The sequence below is a fragment of the Rhododendron vialii genome, chromosome 4a, assembly GCF_030253575.1.
Source record: "Rhododendron vialii isolate Sample 1 chromosome 4a, ASM3025357v1".
Taxonomy (NCBI): domain Eukaryota; kingdom Viridiplantae; phylum Streptophyta; class Magnoliopsida; order Ericales; family Ericaceae; genus Rhododendron; species Rhododendron vialii.
This window is the reverse complement of record NC_080560.1, coordinates 39,769,627-39,791,314: the sequence shown is the minus strand read 5'-3', so window position 1 is coordinate 39,791,314 and position 21,688 is coordinate 39,769,627. Positions and strand designations below refer to the sequence as shown.

At 45.9% G+C, this 21,688-nt stretch overlaps 1 protein-coding gene across 2 annotated transcripts; it reads right to left on the bottom strand.

Moving 5' to 3' along the window:
- Positions 1-645: 645 nt before the first annotated feature.
- Positions 646-21,404, bottom strand: LOC131321666 (DUF21 domain-containing protein At4g14240-like). 2 transcript variants are annotated; one of them, XM_058352551.1, is made up of 13 exons: positions 21,040-21,404; positions 18,550-18,626; positions 17,430-17,513; positions 17,220-17,333; positions 15,656-15,739; positions 15,420-15,491; positions 3,160-3,227; positions 2,914-3,001; positions 2,758-2,831; positions 2,305-2,680; positions 1,807-1,853; positions 1,641-1,722; positions 646-938 (listed from the first exon to the last, which is right to left on the bottom strand). In XM_058352551.1, exons 1-13 carry the CDS (start codon positions 21,287-21,289, stop codon positions 873-875), a joined length of 1,482 nt encoding a protein of 493 aa, XP_058208534.1. In that variant the 5' UTR covers positions 21,290-21,404; the 3' UTR covers positions 646-872. The 2 variants fall into 2 exon arrangements, with proteins under 2 accessions (XP_058208534.1, XP_058208535.1); XM_058352552.1 differs by lacking the exons at positions 646-938; positions 1,641-1,722; positions 1,807-1,853 and having other exon boundaries at positions 2,459-2,631; positions 21,040-21,399.
- Positions 21,405-21,688: the final 284 nt, after the last annotated feature.

The following is a 21,688-nucleotide window of genomic DNA, read 5'->3' as shown; positions in this document are numbered from 1 at the left end:
CGTTTTCTTTTGAAGTGTTTTTCTGCCAAAAATTATCTAATTTGCAGCTTCCAATTTTTGAACTAAGGTTAACGAGGATACAAGGCAATCGCTTTGGCTGCCAGAGCCAAAGCTCTTTATGTGCTCTATGGAGACTAAAAAAATTATATACTGTATAAAGATACTATTCTGTTAATGTTGTTCAATTCTGCAAATATGTAAGGCCCCACCCTCCGATCTCGCCTAGGGCCTCCAAATTCCTGGGCCGGCCTTGTATTTACCTTATTTTCCTTCTAATTATACAACTTCTATTCTTTTCTTTTTTTTGCTTGGCAATTATACAACTTCTATTTATATAGTGTCTAAAGGCTTCTGTCCCGACCACATCCAAAACAAGAGACATTGACGAAAAAAGATTATTAGCGTGGGTGCTGAATTGGGGGGTGATGTTGTGCAATGGTGTGCGCAGCACTGTGCAACGCATCTCCGAGCCGTCGGATCGTGCATCCGACGGCTCGGATATCATCTCGGCAATGAATGGCTCTCGATCGTTGGTTGCCGAGATGAGATCCGCGCCGTCGGATGCTTAAAGGTGCACACCCCACTACACAACACCAACCCGAAGTCCGTGGGCGCTTAAGCATAAGCTTGACAAGAAAAAATCCATTTGGTAACGACATCAGTTATATATCATGATATTTTCATAGATAATTTGCCAGAGGTTCCAAAATTTACAATAAGCAAAACAGGACTTATTTTTCTTTTCTCCCACCAAACCAATATCTCCCTCCGCAAGATCGTCGAGACCAACACAACGAATCGAACAAAATGGCATGAATTGAACAAAATGGCATATTCATCGCACCTTTGCATGAAGGCTCACATCATTCTCTTTACAACCTTGTTGAGTCTTCCTCTGCCGACTTCTTTGGTGTTTGTCCTTGCTTAGTATGGCCTCCCTGGGAAATTTCCGACAATTAAACAAAACAGCAATCAGAAAACTACCTGTTTAAAAAAAATGGAAATAAAAAAAACATCAGGAACTTTTACTAAACTACTTTCTCTGAAGATTTATTCGGGGAGATGATATTCGCAGTCTACTAGTGAGAGACAAGATGACAAAATGGAGAGTGTGACAGGCTGATAATGCAGTATGAATAGCATTTCCCTTTCGTTGATGATAAACTTTCTACATTCAGAATGAAACTATCACGGAGGACGAAAGGATTAAAGCTGAATTCGGATGAGATTAACTCTCTGTGATAGCAATGAGATCAGCAGAGTTTTAACTTGATGCTCTTGCAGGGTCGCAGCCTAGGTATAACAGTCCATAGGAACTCCAAGGCTATCAATGCCATGGTTATTATTTAACGTTCAATTCCTCACAAATAGAAAGTCCCCACCAACAATATCCAAAAAGAATTAACTCTTAAATTCAACAAAATGATATGCTCAGAAACCATAAATCTACTAAATCTACCGATGACTAAGATAACTAGTTAACTCAACTGCGTGACGTGTGCTCAACCCATGCATACGTGCCTTTTCTGTATCAAATGAAGCTACTTTGTCGAGCAATAATGAAGCAGTGCACAAGGTATACCAAGCAACAAAATTATATAATTAAAGACAAAAGACAAAACCCAAAAGAAGTCATTTACCGCTCCCTTATGGCCAGTTAACCTTCGAAGAGATGGGGCACGTGCCATTGATGAAGCAGCTGCAGCTGCAGCCACACGTATCCTGCAAAATCAAAACAATCTCATGATTCTTTATTTTTCTTTTTCTCTCGAAACGGCCTACCAATACATCCTCAATATCAAGTACCTCTTATGTACATCAACAAACTCATCAGTCTCATCTACAATCTCCTCCTGCATCAGTAGAAAAACCACCATTATACACGTCCTTATGAACTCAAGAACCCGCATGTGAGACTGAGAGCAAGAATCAATATTTCGCTCAGGTATAGTTTTGGTCGGGTATAGTTTCGGTTAGCTAGGAAAAGGAATGTATCACAAACATTTCAACAATGTAGCCGAACAATAATAGAAACGTCCAAAAAATTGGTGAATGAATAAATGCCATTGTTGGATATTTCGTATTCCTAATAAGTGTTAAACAAATAAATGTGTTATGTTATGTGCAATTTTGACTTCCCATGGGGAGATTATGGAAGGATAATGAAAGGCCTTGGTATTAAGATGAGCCCAGCCATCCATTGAGGAGATGAATGATTATAAAAAGGGGGAATGCTTCATGTGTGAGGCGTACGCTTAAGAGCGTGCATTTTGAAACGAGACATTAATGGACTACGCATATTACCTGCAGAAGTTCTTCAAATACATCTTCCAAGGTGATGATCCCGACGACTTCACCATCTTCGATATCGTCCGACAACTGAGGCAATCCATTTATTGTATCAACGTGTTGAGAAGAGGTGTGCCTGGTATTGGTAGATGGCCTTGAAGACTTCTCCATATCAATAACAAAATTTTCGGGCTTCTCATCTTGCTTCAATAGCAAAGCAGTAGTTAGTTGAGACTCCCCACTGGCAAATTTGTCGTCTTCAGTTTTTTCCTCACCAACACCAGCCGGGGTGATTTTGTTTTTTCCTTTAGTCCTCACTACAGCTGCCATATGACTGCTACCCTTTTGAAATTCATTCAATATGTCATATAAAGGCATGTCAGCAGGAACCCTGGGATAACGAGCAATTGAATTTTAATGATACAATTCTGAAAAGAAAAAAACAAACTTTCATATGGACAGGCGTACCGTGGAATTCTTCTAATGGAAACAGCACTAACAGGGGTTTCTGTTTCTGGTCTTACTGTAAGAAGACTTTTTATCTAATTTCAACCAAGGAAGAAAAATGCATATTATGATGGTTGATATATTCAAATCGTTTATTATCTAGGATATAAAACTCACCAGTAAAAGTCCAATAATATTTTTTGGATTGCCAGAATAAACAGGCACTCGACTATGACCTCGGGCAAGTATCTTTCCCATTGCTTCCCTGAGATATTATTTTGGGAAAAAGGAAAAACATTAGAAACCTAATATGCATTTATGCACTAGAATTTAATACTAGTGAAGATTCATGAGCTTGTAACAAACAAAAGATGGAGTAATTGGAGTTCCAAACAAATCATAAAATATCAAGCATGGGCCAACCAGTCCAGTTTTGAGTTGACGTCCAAGGAAAATGTCGACTCAATGGGTGTCATAGCCTCCTCAGCAGTCTGGTCAAAAAACAGATGGAGTTCAAAAAATTGATGGCAATTATATCCCTTCCCCAAGATTTTAAGATCAAGAAGCAAGTATTCAAGACAAATACTAAAGAAAACGTTTGACAGTTGATGTGATTCAGAAGCATTGAACAAATCTTGAAATATCAATTTCCTACTTTTTTACTGCTAAAGCCTTGATCGACTTATTTTAGTCTAAAGTGCCTCAGCTCATTCGCATTGCCCAAGAGTTGCATAGAAAATTTGAGTAAATGGTAGAATTTATGAAAAATATCAGCGAAGTTAGGTAGCCACAAACTTGGCCAGAAATCACAATTACGGAAGCTCCATGTACAGATCAAAAGCATCATAATAAAGTTAAAGTCACATGCCATTTTCTCAAACTTGATACTTGACAAAAAGATACATAAAAGTCTATGAAAAAATAATATAAAATAAAATATGTGGAAGTTCCGCTCATGTTCAAGCTAAAAATAATAATTAGAGAAGGGCTGCCCAGTGCACGAGGCTCTCGCTACGGCAGGGTCTAGGGATGGGTTGGATGTACACAACCTTGCCCCACATGCAGAGAGGTTGCTTCAGAGACATGAACCCGTGCCGACCAGATCACACTGGGGCAACCTTACAGTTGCGCCAAGGCCACAAAATTACCTTACGTTAAATCTGTAAGGGTTCGATTTAGGAGGAGGGACCTTCGCCTGAACTTGTACTTCACTTCCGCTGCTCCGTTCCTCCGCCGCTGGACCTGCAACAAGTCACTAAGGCTGGAATAGCCTTGTGACCCTCCGACGATCAAGTTAGATGTAAGGAGAGTTGCTTTTAGGTCTAGGGTTAGGGGAAGATGGCATACCTCTCAAAGATGAATATCCCTTTGTATTTATAGACCTAGGTTAACTTGGGCTCCAAGCCAGTGCGTGGAGGTCACGCTTAGGTAACCGCCCTTGGTGACCTCATAGATGATGCCACGGGATAAGACGGTTATGAAGCACATGGGCAGATGATCCTTTTCGCCACGTATCGTTCATGGTCCCCTCCTGCTATGCTGCATTCTGCCAAAAGACCCAAACGGAATGCACACCTCGGTAACTAACCGAAGTGTAAACAGGAGACTTGACGCCGAGCGAGTAAACAGAAAGATATACACAGGCCCATGTCAATATGAGGACTCGGTTGATGGTGGTCCGGTTATATTACCGAGACAATTACCGAAGCCTCCACAATAGCCCCTCAAGTCCCTGGAGCGTTGCACCTCTGCTTCAGGGTCTTGATCCTATCGTATGAGACATCAGGCCTTGGTCTTTCTTTTTAGAGAATAACCGAAGGGTGAAGTTGCTTCGGTAGATTTCGTTCAACCCGCGCCAGAGAAGAGCCACGTGTCAACTGTTGCCGAGATCTTAGAATCAAAAAGCTGCCTCGGCACGTGCCATGCCAGTTGATTGGTACGAAACGTCGCTTCGGTGACACGCGTCAACATGCCTAAGGCCTGAATATCCGGCGCCTGTCCTCGGTGCAGAATCCTTGATACTAGCCGTTCGATGATAACACATGTCGATGATCTAACGGCTCAATGCTCGACGCTTCGTTTCCCGCGCAGCTTTCCATCTTTACCAATATAAATAGGAGAGACAGAGGTGAGATCGTCACCCTTTCTTCTGCTTCTGAAGTCGAACCGCCGCTGCCGTATATTTCCAGCTTTCAATCGAGATTTCGATCGTTTTGGTTGGGAGATCTTGCACAAACTTGAGGTATGTCGACCTCCTTGCTTTATTCTCCATGTTTTGATCATTGTTTTTGAGTTTTTTCGCCGTTTTCCTGCACTTGTTACGGCTGAGCAACCGCTCGCCACCGTCTGGTTCAAGGCGGCGCTGGGCTTCTCCAGCGTTGTTCACGCTATTACCGAGGTCTAAACTCATCCCGAGACCTAGATTCATCCCGGGGCCAAAACTCATCCCGAGACCTAGACTCATCTTGATCTCAAGGGAAAGGGCTTTTTGATCTTTAGAAATTCTTCCGAGAGGGAAGCACCTTCATAGGAAACGATTGTCCGAGGACACCGAGGAGCGATGACCATTCCGCATCGAGCGTTAGACATTGATTTTTCCCTGAGCACATAGCTAACGGGTTTTTTGCATTCCTTTCCTTGGTTAGGCAGAAGCGAATGGTCATCGAGCTCTCTTCGGACAGTTCTGGTAGTTCAGGCTCTTCTCCTATCGAAATTCCCGAGGACATTCGCCAGACACTTCGGGAGAGGGCGTTCTTCCGAACTCCAATCGACTGCGTTGAACCATTTGAACCCTCGAGTGCTCCTCGTGAGGTGACGACATTTGATTCTCAAGAGATGGAGGCCCCAAGTACCTCGAACCAAGGTCCGGGTCCGTTCGCGGATGCCCCCGAGGAGGTACGGGGACGCAGGAGGGCGATGAGGCCATGCCCATACCGAAATCAGTACTTTGACGGCTCCTCGGCTTCTTATGCTGAATTCAAGAGGGTATATAGCGTACCTCATGACGTTGATGTTCGCATTTTACCGAACAGCGATCCCAAGGACCTTCCTCACCGGGAGGGAGCACTCATATTCCCCTTGATGGCTATCACAGAGGGGGGCGTTAGATTCCCCCTTCATCAGTTTGTCCGAAGGGTTCTCCGAGCTCTCTCCCTCACGTCTTCTCAGCTGACGGTGAACTCCTACCGGATCATCACGAGCATTATAGAGCTGAGGAGACAATATAACCTCACGTTCGGACTCGAGGAGCTTTTCGGTGTATACCTCGTTGGAGTTAACCGGGAGAGCGACCGTCACTACCTCTCCTGTAGGACGGGATACGACACCTTCCTTATCGCCCATCTTCCTGACTCGGAAGAGTGGGCGAGTATTTATGTGTCGGTCACCGGGAATTTTATGTTTGGGCCCGGGGAGAGCGCGGACACAGCCACCACAGTTCAGTTCGAAACCGGGGCTCCTGGTCGGTAGAAGCATCTTCTTAGCTTTATTATGTTTGCACATTTTTCTTTCCTCATTGTATACTGATTCTTCCATTCTCTATCTTTCAGCCGAGGGAATCGTTGCAGAGCTTCGGGCAAGGGCTAACCGAGCGCAAATAACAGCTGCTTACGCCATTCCTATCACGAGTCGGTATGCACCTGAACTGCTCGGATACAAACCGACTTATACCGGCTATTTGAAAAAGAAGCCGAGGCAGCAAGGAGTCTCTCGAGGGGGACGAGGACGTGGCCGAGGGAGAAGCCAAGGAAGAGGAGAAGGTAGGAGAGGAGGAGCTGGGGCGACAGAAGACGAAGTTGGTGATTCTGGTCCCCGAGGCGTGATCCGAGAAGAAATCGACCGGGAGACCCCAGAAAGGACGGGACTTAGTGGAGAGATGAGCGGCCGTGGAAGAGAAGTGCTCAACCTTCGGCGCCAAAGGCCACGAGGACGGGGTGCCAGCGTCAGGATAGGCTCACCGGGGGCTGGAGCTTCGAGGGTGATCCCTGTTTCTCCTCAGGAGCCTCCGGAGAAGAGGGCTCGAACCGAGGAGGAAAGCTTCGGACGAGGAAGGGGCGGGGAGCCGATCTTGATAGAAGAAACGGGGACCCGAGGAGATGAGGGAGATGTGGAGAGCCGGGGAGGAACCGAAACGGGGACTCGTGTTCCGGCGAGGGAGGTCCCCTGGGCCCCCGAGGTTCGTCACTACTCGGGGCGCCTAATTCATCACGCCAATAGCGCGTCTTCTAACATTGGGACGGCGTTTGGGCTGCTTCGATCGTGTATTCTTCCGAAGGATGCCCGGGCTGTTGAGGGGTGCACCGTGGATCTGACAGGAGAGATAGCGCAGGCACTTCTGAAAGTAAGTTACTTCTGAAAGTTTCTTCTTACTCCTTTGATCGTTTTGTTGGAATTTTGATCAATTTTAATTGTGTTGGTAGGCCGGCGCTCGGGTGCTCGCTGTGAACGAACAATGCCAGGCACGAGAGCAGGAGATGGAGCTGCTGAGGAAGACTCTTGCTCAGAGAGAGGACGACCTAAAAGTGGCGAGGGAGACTTGTGACCTCTACCTAGCCGACTTTCAGCGGTGCGACCGGGAGCGGGTACTTGCCGAAGGGAGGGCCAAAAAAGCTGAGGAGGATGCTGACACATTAAGGGCTGCTGGAGCTCGGGAGGTCGAGTTTGCACGGAACAAAGGCTACGATGAAGGCTGGGATGCTGCCGGAGTGGAATATAAGAAGCAGGTCCGGGAGATAGAAGCCGAGCTTTTCAGAGATCGGTTCTTGGACAGACTTCGGTACGGCCACGAGGCCTTAATAAGCAAGCTTACTCTGCCAGAGGGTTCGGAGCTTCGAACCGTGCCTGAGCCCCCTCCTGAAGAGCTCGTGCTACCGGAGGAGGAAAGCGAGCAGGTGCCGAACCAGGAGCCCCAAGCGACCGAGGAGCCAGCTGACCTTAGCGCCCCTGTTCCCTGATGAAGCATAGGAACTTTATATTTCGTAGCTCTGAAAAAGTACTTTAATTTTTGCCTGAATGGTCGGTTTACTGGACGGCTCCGGACATTTGGAGTTTGCCGTTCCAGGGATTGTAATCGTTTGATACTTGAAGTAGTACCTTTTTTTGTTTATTGTTCGTGAATGAATGCTCTTCTTTTCTTGAATGTTATCTTTGAAATGCTTGTTTGATTGGTTTGCTCCTTAGGTTATGATGCCCCTGCTTCGGTGGGACTTAAAAAGTTTGTAGAAACAAGTTTAACCGAAGCGTTAACCGAATCGTTTTGCCAAGCATAAAAAAGATGTTCAATCAAGAAAAAGTGACTCGTTCCGAAGCCCCAGCATAGTAGGACCGAATCAGAACCATTCATTGTAATGAACTTTTGACATTGCACGCCCCTGCTGATTAATAGAAATGAGCTTATCGAGCAGGCGCGGGATTGTATTACTGCTAGGGACGTAGGCCGGCGTAATGAAGTGGTATGGCTTCTGCCATAGGTTCGTGACGCGGCGAGTCCGAACAGTGAGAAATTTCTGATGGGTCGGTGTAAGGGGCTCGGAGAAAAAGGCCGAGTATCCTTACAGCGAGTGACCAGAAATTTAGACGACCGAAGAGGCCCGGGCGACTTGGTGGGGATTTTTCTCCGAGGGCATCACCTATGGGAGAATAATATCCCTGAAGTCGGTATAAAATGGTCCGGGCAAGAATAGGCCAAGTATAAGTAATTTAAACAATCAGTGTACGAATAGTGCCAAAGAGCATTCTCATTAAAACTCAGGGTATTGTCAATACATAAGCAGATTGCTTTCAAAACTTTCTTAAAAGAAAATGCAACGTAATAAGGACAAAACGGGCTTCGGTGGCCGAGCACTATCCGTAGAACTTCTTCAGATTGTTGGCGTTCCATGACTTAGCAATGGGGGAACCATCCAGTTTCTCCAATTTGTAATTACCCGAACCGAGGTGCTTGAGAACTCGGTAAGGACCCTCCCAATTGGGCATTAACTTTCGCTTTTTGGACTTCTCCACCACCTTTTTCCAAACGAGATCGTCAGGCTTAAACGACCGGAGGCGCACGCTTCGGTTGTAACCCTTTGCAACCTCCTGTTGGTATGAAGCGAGCTTTATCCTTGCGTTGTCCCGTTCTTCTTCGGCTAAATCGAGGTCCGAAGCAATGGTGGTGTTGTTGACCGACTCATCAAAATTTTCTGTTCTCATTGTTGGGAGTCCGACTTGGAGTGGGATGACCGCCTCCATTCCGAATGCCAAGGAAAAAGGTGTGCGACCGGTTGATCGCCGAGGCGTCGTACGATAGCCCCAGAGTACCCTGGGCAGCTCTTCGGCCCACTTTCCTCGCCGTGACTCGAGTCGTCGCTTTAGCCCGGATGAAATTGCTTTGTTTGCCGCCTCAGCCTGTCCGTTGCCCTGGGGGTAAGCCGGAGTGGACGTGTCCCATTTGATACCGTATTCGTCAAGCAGAGCCCGGTACTTCTGTCCTGTAAACTGCCCTCCATTGTCAGTAATTATGGCGAACGGCACACCGAAGCGTGAGATGATGTTGCGCCACACAAAGCGGATGACGTCTGTTTCTTCGATGGTTACCAGGGGCTCGGCCTCGACCCATTTCGAGAAATAATCTGTTGCGGTTAGAAGGAACTTGAATCCACCCGGAGCGACTGGGAGCTTTCCAACGATATCCATGCCCCATTGGGAGAAGGGCCAGGGGCTGGTGAGAGGGCTCAGGTCCCGGGCCGGCTGATGGATAATGGGAGCGAACATCTGGCACTTTTTGCAACGCTTGACGAACTCTTCAGCGTCCTTCTTCATTGTCGGCCACCAATATCCCTGAGTGAGGGCTCGGTGGGCGAGCGATCGTCCACCGGAGTGACAACCGCTGTCACCGGCGTGAAGCTCTTCGATAATGCCCGGAACTTGATGTGGGTGTGCAACCAATAAGTACGGCCCGGTAAACGATCTTCGGTAAAGCTTGCCGTTGGGATTGAGCCAGAAGAGGGCAGCTTTGTTGCGGAGTCGGTGGGCGTCCTTTTTGTCGGTGGGAAGGGAGTCTTCCCTTAGGTAAAGGACGATTTCATCCATCCAGCTCGGACCGAGCTCTATGTTGAGTACTTCCTTCTGTAGGTCTTCGAGTTCAAAACTGGGCTTGTCAATAGAATTGAAGGAAATGGATCGGTGCCCAGTGCATGAGAATGCCGAAGCGAGACCTGCCAGGGCGTCGGCGTGGGCGTTCTGTTCCCTTGAAATATGCTCGACTCTGATTGCTTTAAAGCGTTGAATGAGCTGGACAGCGGCGCTTAGGTAGGTACGCATGCGGTCATCCCGAGCTTCGTATTCTTCAGAGAGTTGATTAACCACCAACTGGGAGTCGCTGTAAACGACGAGCTCTTCGATGCCAATGGCTTCGGCAGTCTTGAGTCCGGAGATCAACGCCTCATATTCGGCCTCGTTGTTAGAGGCTGGGAAATTGATGGAGAAGGAGCTTTCGTGCAAGACACCGGAGGGTGAGAGAAGAACGACGCCCGCACCTGCGCCTCGGCTGTTGGATGCGCCATCGACGTACATTTTCCATACATCTCCGTGAAAGAGCTGCCAAGCTGTGCTAGGGTTGGCCTGGAGTACTGCTTCGGTGCTCGGAGGGGGTGCCGAAGCAGATACGTTGGGCGGTGTAAGCTCTGCGATGAAGTCAGCCAGAACCTGAGCCTTTATTGCTGTCCGAGGCTGAAAGTGGATTTCGAAATTGGCAATCTCAACGGCCCATTGTGAAATTCGGTTGGAGAGATCGGCCTTTCGGAGAAGAGATTTGAGGGGGAACTCGGTCAGGATGATGATGCGATGAGACTGGAAGTACGGGGCAAGCTTTCGGGAGGCTGAGATTAGGGCGAGCACGAGCTTCTCCAGGGGGAGGTAGCGCGTCTCGGCGGGAGTCATGGTTTTGCTGGAGTAGTAGATTGGCTGGTGCTCCCGACCCTCCTGTCGGACGAGCACCGAGCTGACGGCGTGCGGGGAGACAGCTAGATAGAGGAACAGGTCTTCCTGGTCCCTTGGAGTGACGAGGAGTGGAGCCGTGGAAAGATACTCCTTTAGTCGCTGGAGGGCTTGGTCACATTCTTCTGTCCAGTTGAAGCTTCGTCGGCTGCCTTTTAGTAGAGCGAAAAATGGCTGACATTTGTCCGAGGAGCGACTTATAAACCGATTCAGAGCAGCAGCCATCCCGGTTAGACGCTGAACATCGCGCTTGTTGTGGGGAGCCGAGAGCTGATCAATTGCTTGAATTTGGGAAGGGTCGGCCTCAATACCGCGCCGGGAGACGAGATGGCCGAGAAATTTTCCGGAGCTGACGCCGAATACGCATTTCTCGGCATTGAGGCGGAGTTTGTGGCGCTTGAGTATCTCAAAGACTTCGGCAAGGTGAGTTAGATGATCACCGGCGCGAAGACTTTTAACCACCATGTCGTCAATGTATGCCAGCATAGTGTCTCCCAGTAATTGCTCGAACATCTTGGTTATCATTCGCTGGAAGGTTGCTCCGGCATTTTTCAAACCGAAGGGCATTACGAGGTAACCGAAGATCCCGTGGGGGGTAATGAAGGCGGTGTTCTCGATATCGCCTTCGCTCATGGCGATCTGGTGGTAGCCCCGGTACGCATCCAAAAAGCTGAGTCGCTCGTGACCAGAGGTGGCGTCGACAAGCTGGTCGATTCGGGGAAGAGGAAAGAAGTCCTTCGGGCAGGCATCGTTAAGGTTGGAGTAGTCGACGCAGACACGCCATTTGCCATTCTTCTTCTTGACTACGACGGTGTTAGCCAACCACTTGGGGTACTGGACCTCTCTGATTGCCCCAGCGTTTAGGAGTCGGTTGACTTCTTCAATGACGGCCTCGGAGTGAATGGGAGAGGACCGTCGTGCTTTCTGTACGACCGGTCGCTTGGCTGTGTCGATGTTGAGCTCGTGGCAGATGAAAGAGGGGTCGAGCCCCGGCATCTCGTAGGGAGTCCAGGCGAACACTTCAATGTTTCGGTTGAGAAAAGCTACCGTCTCATTCCGATCAGTGTCACTAAGTGAGGAACTGACAAGGAAGAAGCGGGAGCCGTCCTCGGTGATTGGGATTGTGGCCACATCTTCGACGGTTTTGTCGTCGGGGGATCTGCCGACGTCCTCCAAAACTGGGGCTTCTGGTGCTTCAATGAGATTCACCCGGGGGGTCTGTTTGGTGCTTCGGACAGCGTTGACGTAGCACTGCTTGGCCGCGGTCTGGTCTCCGTATAGGTCTTCCTGGTGCCCGTTAGTGCCGATGAAACGTACCACTTGGTGATAAGTGGAGGCAATCGCTTTAAGCCTATGCAGCCAGGTTCGACCAACAATGGCGTTGTAAGGGCCAGGGACGTCGACCACCACAAAGTCTATTTCAAGCGTTACCGAGCCGGCACGGACAGGAAGAGTGATCATACCGATGGGCCAGACAGGAGCTCCGTTGAAGCCGATAAGGGGAACTTCGGATGGACGGAGGTCGGTTTCGGGAATCTTCAGATCCTTGAAAAGGGAGTAGTACATGACTTCGGCAGAGCTGCCCTGGTCTACGAGGACGCGACGGACGTTGAAATTTCCGATGCGTAGCGTGACCACGAGGGCGTCGTTGTGGGGAAGCTGGACGCGGTCGAGATCCTTCTCGGTAAACGTTATCGTCCATTTGGAGCCATCGTCGGTTCTGGGGCGCTTCGGTTCGGGGCCAACTAGCATGACCTGCTTGGAGGAGGAGGCTTCATTCAATTCTGCCCGGATGACTCGGGCGGCTTCGGGGTTCAAGGGACCGTGTATGACGTTGATTGTCTGTACCTCTTCCTCGGTATGTGATTCGGTCCTCTGTGTCCGAGCCGTCGTCTTCTCGTGATCGATGAAGTTGCCGAGGTGGCCACCAGCAACAAGCTGTTCCAAGTAGGCCTTGAAGGGCTTGCATGCTGTGGTGAAGTAACCTTGCTCGCTATGGTAGCTGCATCGAACGATGGGATTCTTGATTTTCCCATTTTCGGTTCCGAGCTTTTGATTGGGGAAGGAGAAGAAGGGCTGATCCTTCACTTGATCAATGATCCGGTAGATGGGAATGGTGAAGACGGTCTTTTCTGCGTTGAAGTCACTTGGCTTCGGCCCCCTCCTCGGCGACTGCTTGATCGTGTTGACCTGTTTCTTCGGGGTTGAAATAGGTGCGGAGGCCGGTATGGATACCGAAGTGTTCAACGCTTTTGAACTTGTAGGCTTCCCGATGCCTCTCTCTGCCTTGGACTCGATGAGCTGACACCAGTTCTCGATTTGAGTCATAAGGTCCTTCATAGAGTTCGGCTTATGGCGAGCGAGGTCGTCGTAGACTTGCTCGTCCTGGGATGTGAGACCGAGCTTGAATCCTCGGGCAGAGATGACACCGTCGCAACCTTCTATCTCATTGAACAACTCCCAATAACGGCCGGCGTACTGCCGAAGCGTTTCGTCGTTCCTCTTACGGAGGGCTAAGAGGGAGTCGATCTCCTTCTCGTGCTTGTTGCTCGTTACGAACCGTGCCATGAAGGCGTCACAGAGGGAATCGAACGAGGAGATTGACCGAGCCGGGAGTTGATTGAACCAGGTGAGGCCCAGGTTGCCGAGGCTTGCTGGAAACACTTTGCACAGGAAAGCATCGTCCGAGGGTTCATTCCGAAAAAATAGAGACATGACGGTTTTATACTGGACCAGATGAGTGTACGCCTCGGTCTTGCCGTCATATTTTGCGAACTTGGGTTGGGAGAATCCTTTGGGTGGGGTAACCGAGTCGATCTCTCTTGTGAATGGAGAGGTCGAGAGTCGTGCAAGTCGCGCATCGCGATGAGGTCGGATCGAACGGTCGGGGCCGTCTGGACGCTCAGTCGCTGTACGCTTCTTGGGGACGAGTTTGTCCAATCGTTCGTGCTCCTTTCTCTTTGGATCGATACTAACCGTTTTTCTGGGAAAACGCTCCTGGCGATGATGTCGGTAGCTATCCCGAGCGGAAGCCTCGAGGCGCTCGGTGACCGGGCTCCTGCTGTTTGCGCCGCCGGGGTGCGAGACGATGGGACTTCTGGCTCGGGGGCCCTTCAGGCGCTCCCGGTATCCTCTAGTCTGGATCTCGACAAGGCCGTCATCTCCCCTGGATGCCCTTGTGAGGCTAGGGGTAGATTCCCGGCCTGTCCTGCCCACAAGGACGGAGTGGGTGGAGGAGGCAGAGACGCTCCCACCACCGAGCCTGTCAAAGGCCGATGGCCTCCTTCGAAGTTGCGCAGGAGAGCGAGAACGGTCCCTGCGCGATGTTTCTTTTGGGGCTCGTGTGTCCACCGGTCTTGGTGACTCAAGACGATCCTTGACTGAAGGACGGGATCTGTGCTCTAGCAGGTGACCGGCTTCGTGACTGCGTGGGGGGGTGCGACGGTTTGTTCTTCCGCCGCGGCTCCTGGAGGAATGAGATGGGGAGATGAGGAGGTGTTTGATCTCTGCCAACTCGTCTCGGACGTGTCTGTCGCGGTCTACAACCGTCGTGAGATCATCGATTTTGCGCTCGAGATGGCGGATGTAGGAGTGGAGCTCGGAGGATGGGCCTGCGTCTGGAGCTGATGCTCCGGCGCCAACTCCGATGGATATGTGGTTCTTTCCATGGGCCGCCGCTCCTCCAGAAGCCAGGCTGTGGTCCACGAGGGAACCGAGCCCGTGGGCGGTACCACCGTGATGTGCGTCGTCGATCTCCACCATGTTTGATTCTGGATGTTTTAACGGAGCAGATGGGGGGAAGTGAAAGTTGAAAGGATGGCTAGGTCCCCAGCGGAGTCGCCAATTGTAAGGGTTCGATTTAGGAGGAGGGACCTTCGCCTGAACTTGTACTTCACTTCCGCTGCTCCGTTCCTCCGCCGCTGGACCTGCAACAAGTCACTAAGGCTGGAATAGCCTTGTGACCCTCCGACGATCAAGTTAGATGTAAGGAGAGTTGCTTTTAGGTCTAGGGTTAGGGGAAGATGGCATACCTCTCAAAGATGAATATCCCTTTGTATTTATAGACCTAGGTTAACTTGGGCTCCAAGCCAGTGCGTGGAGGTCACGCTTAGGTAACCGCCCTTGGTGACCTCATAGATGATGCCACGGGATAAGACGGTTATGAAGCACATGGGCAGATGATCCTTTTCGCCACGTATCGTTCATGGTCCCCTCCTGCTATGCTGCATTCTGCCAAAAGACCCAAACGGAATGCACACCTCGGTAACTAACCGAAGTGTAAACAGGAGACTTGACGCCGAGCGAGTAAACAGAAAGATATACACAGGCCCATGTCAATATGAGGACTCGGTTGATGGTGGTCCGGTTATATTACCGAGACAATTACCGAAGCCTCCACAAAATCTTCTCAAACTTTATAGTTATACACAGAAAAAAGAATCCATTTATGCCAAGGGTGAAATACATAGATGCGGAAGAAAATTCCGTTTGACCAAAAAAAAGAAATACATAGATGCAGAAGTCAGAGTTTCATCTTTTATCATGTTCAAAACTACTAGAAGACAAGAATGGAAAGATAAGAGAGATATTTCTCATTTTCTACTTCCTACTTCCACAAGATAAAGAATTTAAAACTGTTGCTTCATTCTCACGCAAAGATTGGGAAAAAGACAATTAATGACAATTTAAATAATAACTCAAGTCCACACCTTCTCGGTTAAATCCAGTGCTCCACTTATAATCGTTGTCTCATCATGTGTGAGCTCGCCACCCTTACCAGCCTAGAAACGAGGAAAGACCATATTACAGTATAACAAAAAAGCAAAGAGAATTCATGGCATTATTCAGTAATTGGTAGTTTTGGCATTTTCCAAACCTTTTGCATAGTGTATAGAGAGTAATGTGAACGACACATGTACAAGAATTCTGATTGGGTTAAGTTTACCTCCTGGCTGTGGATGGAGACCAGAGCTTTCAGCTGAGCTCGTCTAAATAGTGCATCATTATGTCCCAATACACAATCTAGAATCTGGAGAAACATAAGCAGTTCAGCTAAAGCCAAAGAAAATTCGTGAACTGTTAGAATATCAATAGCACAAGTGTTCATGAGAAGAATTATGAAGGGAAACATTAACTTGTGATTTCAGATATAGTTGCAGAATGGCATCTACACTTATTTAATTAATATGGTGCACAAAAACATAAAACTGAGGTCCAAATAAATGAAGCATTTACAATGGCAGTATACAACGGCCGGAAAAAGAGGTTTTGTAGAGAAGTAGGGGAGACATCACCTCTTCTTCTTCCAGTAAAATTTCTTTTTCCTTTGTTTTCTATTACAGAAATAGGTGTTCAGTGCCTCTTTTCTCTTTTCTTAACGTACCAAATATAAACAGCAAGTACAAAACTTCCTTTTTTCAATCATTCAGGAGTACTCGAAGTGGTAATAGCTGTACATATACCATTAAACCAATATTCCAATTACTATTGATTTCACGCCCATATTACATGGACTTGGATGTAGGTATGACCGTATGAGTCCAAGTGTCGTATTCATCTTAATTCCTATGCGCAAGAAAGGTCAACAACCCAATTCATTATATAGTTCTTTTTTCATGGGGTAAAAGGTGGTATCGATAAGGTCAAATAGAGATTTTCATGCATACTAGAGGAGTTTTGCACATACTTTTACAGCTATACAATAACTCGTACCACAGTTATACAGGAGTTCCACGCATACTTCTAGTCAATCTAGAGCCATGGCTATTGCTAAGCTGGGCCACCATGTCCTTTCTTATGGCGTCAATCCACATAATTCAAGATTCCTCTTTTCCTTGTAATGCCTTTCAGTTTAAACAAAACCGCATCACTCCCTGCCCACCAGTCGCCATTCTTCATCATACAAGACCAAATTCTCTCAACTTTCGCTCGACTGCCAGTCACTGAAGCTTGTCATGAACGAGTCCACTCATAATTCTCACTTTTTTGTCTTGTCAATAGCCCAACTTATCGTCATAGGAGCGAGTGAGGAAGCAGGGATCTACCCTAGAGTTGGTAGTTCCCACGCGGCACCATGCCCTGTACCTAGGCTCCTATTCTATATATACATGAAGCTTCTACACCCAGCACATGCCAAGAAATAGTTTTTCATTCTTTGAGACATATTTCCTACTAATAGCCCTTCACAAGGGCTTGTTTCCAGTTGTGGGGACAGTTTGATTATGAGGCAACCAATTCCCCCTAAGACGAGCTTGCAACAATATGGGAGAGCCCATAGACCAATTTAGGCTCCCAGGCCAAAGAGAGACTAATAAACCACTTGTCAAACTACCATTCCATATGCATGGCCTAGGTACCATTCAATATACATTGCCTTCACTCCTTGGCCATGTGGTGCCACGAGAATGCTAAATTGTTAAGATTCCATCAGGCCATGACGAATTAGCAATTTAGTCTTAGAAAGCAATACTACATTATGTAATGGCATATTGGCATACATATACACATACCTTTCCAATAGGATAAGCAATAGGATAGCAAATTATCATCAAAATGCGCACGAGCCAAACAAAATTTGCACCTACAGCAAGTCCATATCTGGTGCATATTGCTTGGGGAATAACCTAATAACAGAAGGGTAATTTGATGATCAACTTCCTTTGTTCACCGTGTGGGTTCAAACAGAAAGACCCCAAATTATATAATGCAATACAATGTACCTCTCCAAAAGCTAGGACAAAAGTCACAGAGAGCACAATAGCAACATACTGATTGAAAAGCTTATCAAGGTATATGGGAAGGGCCTGCACAGTGGAAGGAACAAAGCAAAAAATTATCAGTAGAGCTTAATTTTCATACAGTAGGTCTGAAGATCTCAACGAATACAATACTGGATAAACAATACCAATGCCATTTCGTACATGTATCTGTAGTCAACTCAGAAAATTCCAATGTCATTTGTTAAAAATTATGTAGCAATCTCACTGCCATCACAGAAACAACCCTTTTAGATTTATTTATGTAGTAGTTAAGGATAATAGGGGAACTAACACGAGCTGGAGGACGAATCATATCTGCCTATAAAGTATGTTAACAAGAACACAGTTCAAATATCAAAGGTGTGTAAGAAAAAGTGGAAAAGAATATATATGTGTGAGCATGCGCGTGTTTTGTGTGTATAAGTACATGCGCGCGCGCGCACACATTCACAGAAATGAAAACCTAAACTCGTGCACCTTTTGGCCCCTCTTGCGAGTTCCATCTACTTCTAAAAGGTGAAAACTAGACTCATAACTAGACATATAACTTTAAGGTTACAGCATCAAGGTAAATCTTTCGTTTTCTTTCACTTTGGAACTTTCTTTCTTTTCATTGAGTATTAACCTCATACTTGGAGAAGTAAATTTCAGGATGCAGTACCAAGGTTTTTTTTCTTTTTCTTTTTCTTTTTCTGGAGAGAAAACACCACGGTTCAGTACTCATTTTCTTTCACTTATGAACTTTCTTTCTCCTTTTTCTTTTCCATTTTCATTTACATATGCGCAAAACCATTTTCCTATGGCATAAATCATTAAAGATTGCACAAATCTAATGAGTTTGAACAAAAAACAAAGATTCATACATTGCTTGGTGATGCAAAAGGTTAGTTCTACGACCATTTAGAATCACCTAAAGGTCAGTTCTGTGATCCATCTCCACTTCACCCCTCATAATACCCTAAATTAACAGCAACCAATGACGCATAATGTCATTTAACAATAGTTCTATCACATCTTCAATTTAACTTGCAGACAGACAAAATGTTAAAGATTTACTAAGAAATCACTTTCATCTACTCACCTCCATAGCGCATGCATTACACAGGAGCAAAGTCACAAGAAGCTGGTGTTGCTTCTGGACAACTGGAAGGATAGCAGCTGAATGCAGAAAAATAACATGATTAAGTCCAAGCCATAAGAACAGCCAGAAAAAGTTTTCCAAAAGAAACATTCAATAATTGAAGGCTTGACAACACCTGAACTAATATCACACATTGTTGCAACAAATAATTACAATAATGTCTTTCCTAATCTTCCTCAGATTAGTACCTTCTACTTCCCAAAATTGGTAACTCATATGCATCATTGATGTTTGTTTATCCATGTTAATGGTAAACAACTTCCCTCTATGTTGTAACTATTTGACAATTATAACCTCTACCATGTCAGATTCTGAATTTTAGTTGTTATAGTATACTGTCAGATTGAGAATATTTGAAAACTCCCTCACATTGTTGGGTGTATTACTGAGAAACCAATATTTGTAAACATCACCATTCATTTAGTTCCTCCCTGAGCAACTCATGTAAGTATGAAAAAATCCCGTAATACATCTGACAGTTTCAACAACACCTAAAACTGATAAGTTATTACAAAATTAGCAAGACTTTTAATAGTTTACTTTGTAAACCCTCCTCACACCAGCACCTTCGAGTTACTTCCCTATAATATCTCTAACCCTGAGTATGATTTTGAAGTTCCACCATAATGTTAGCCTTATTTATCACCAAATTGGTCAAACCATAGTTAAAATAGAACTCATAATTAACTGTAATCTCCTAACTGAGAATCCTTACACAAGTAAGAAAACATTTTGTATTTTCATCAGCCTTTCACTGAGAGAAAAAATTACAGTTCAAATACATATCTCAACAGTTCAGAAAGAATTTAAATCACTCAAATAGCGTAAGAACCTTTCTTTCTGAATTTAGTACAAGTTTCTCTAGCATTGCTATCTCTATTATTGAGGATGTATGCTACGGCTTTTTAGTCGCAACATTTTTTGTGTGTGGTGTGTATTGGAAGATGTGCCAATGTGTCTGCTTTCAGGCAGAAAACTAATTAAAAAGCTGCAAAAAGATTAATTTTTTAAAAGCACTATTTTGATTTTCTTGGCTTCTCCTTTTTAATTATCAACACTTCATCATTTGGATAATCAACTCATCTAGCTAATACAACCCACATCAGCTTTCATATTAATCAGAACACAGTCCATTGATTTCATCATGTATATCTTCACCGCCTCAACAAACCTACCCAAAACATGAATTTAATCTCAAAATTCCAAATCTTTCACCTCATTCTAATAAATGACTCTGATCAACACCACAAAATATCTAATGGGATACCGAAGTTCATTATGGATCTCATATACCAAGTTTGACTTATGTAAGTTATGTTTGTTTTTTATGATATTTTATTTTCGTTTTGAGTCTAATTCTTTGCTTTTCTAATTTTTCTCGACTTTGAAAAACATAAACTAACAAACAAAAGCTATAAAAAGAGTTCACTGCCAATGACAATAACTAAAACGTAGACACATTTTGGCTCAATTTTTTTTTTCCAAATGTTTTTCAGAATTGGCTCTCATTTTCTTTCACTTTCACATCCATGTTGTGAGTACGAACAATTTTTTTGAAAACAATGACAACAAATTCAGATGAATAAGCTTGATTTTTCTTTTTTTGAACAGGCAAAATAAGCTTCATTACAAAGAAGATAAAGTTAACACACAACAAAATTCACCCTTTTTTTCTATAATTCAACCTGTCCAGACCAGCTTACATGCAACTCGACTAATCCCGGGGCCAATTCCACCGTCCGCTAGCAGGACCCACTTAAAAGCCGGAGCAAAGCCCCTACGGACTGGTACCAAAGGAGTCTCCCACCGTCCCAAATTGCGGTCCTTCTTTCCTTTTATGGATGTCCCAAAATGAATGTCCATTTTGAAAAGTCTAACATAAAAAATTGGGCAACGTTGCTCTTTCACCCTTCCTTTTCTACATTGAGTGTCATGTCAAGCATAAAGTAGGGGCGAATTGAGAAAATCAAAACCAATTATATTTTTCATCATTCTACCCATAAAAACTCACTTTCCCAAAAGAGGAAAACAAATTGGAACGGAGGGAGTATTTATATTACTTAACTAGTTTCGAACCTGTTACCGAATTCCTAAATTTTAGGCCTTGACAACAAGGTGATCCCTAGAAGATAACAAAACTCAGCCTTATCGACAGATTAATGATACACATACATACATATATACTCTACTATAATATATATATGTATATATGTATATATCGTTAGCATATACTAGAATTGTGGAAGGAGAGAGAGAGAGAGAGAGAGAGAGAGAGAGAGAGAGAGAGAGAGAGAGGTGGGGAGGTGGATGAATGTACCGAGGAATCTCGGACCGTTGGGTTTTGCGTGAGTTCTTTTTTGTTTTTTCAAATTTGTATGCGATCGAGTGGTCCGAGATTCCTCGGTACAGAGGATCAATGTTCATGGATACCTGCTTGCTTCTTCTCGGTGGCGGTGCCGCTGCGCTGGAGGATCTCGAGCTCGACGAGGCCGAGAGACATGAGGCCTAGGGTTAGTCCGGACATAATTCCGGCGAAGAGGACGAGCACGCACGATAATCCGGCGTACACGAAAAACATGACCGATCCGAACTCTATCCCTCCCGATTCCGCCCCCACCGTCGTCGACATCCCCCTCGTCCCCATTCTCACCACCTCCACCGCATTTATCCACTGCATCATCGTCTCTCTCTCTCTCTCTCTCTTCGGATTTGCGGAGTGGCGAGAGTGAGGAGGCTCTCACCTGCGGTGGTTTTGTTTCGAGGAACCCAAATAGGACTTGTGTTCTAGCAGTAATGGATTGGAGGTTTAATTACATCTTGCCCCTTTAACTAGCACAACCCGACTATTGGTACCTACCCTGTGTGGGGCCCGCTATGCACCCAATTGATCGGTACCTTTAGGATTCCGCTTACTAGCATTCTCTCAGAGTATGTACACCAATAATAGGTGAAATACCTAGCTACAAAGTTTATATTTGTTTACATTACCTATCTGTATTTTCCTCTCATTCTGTAGCAGACTCTTTTTTATTTTCTCTATTTCCATTAAACAAAATAAAATACATTTGCAATAGGGAGT

Coding starts and splice junctions, on each gene's coding strand:
- LOC131321666 (XM_058352551.1), bottom strand. CDS start 21,289: ATGATGCAGTGGATAAATGCGGTGGAGGTGGTGAGAATGGGGACGAGG. Junction 17,514..18,549: donor GTAATGCATGCGCTATGGAG/GTGAGTAGATGA, acceptor TCCACTGTGCAG/GCCCTTCCCATATACCTTGA. Junction 2,832..2,913: donor ATATTATTGGACTTTTACTG/GTGAGTTTTATA, acceptor GGTTGAAATTAG/ATAAAAAGTCTTCTTACAGT.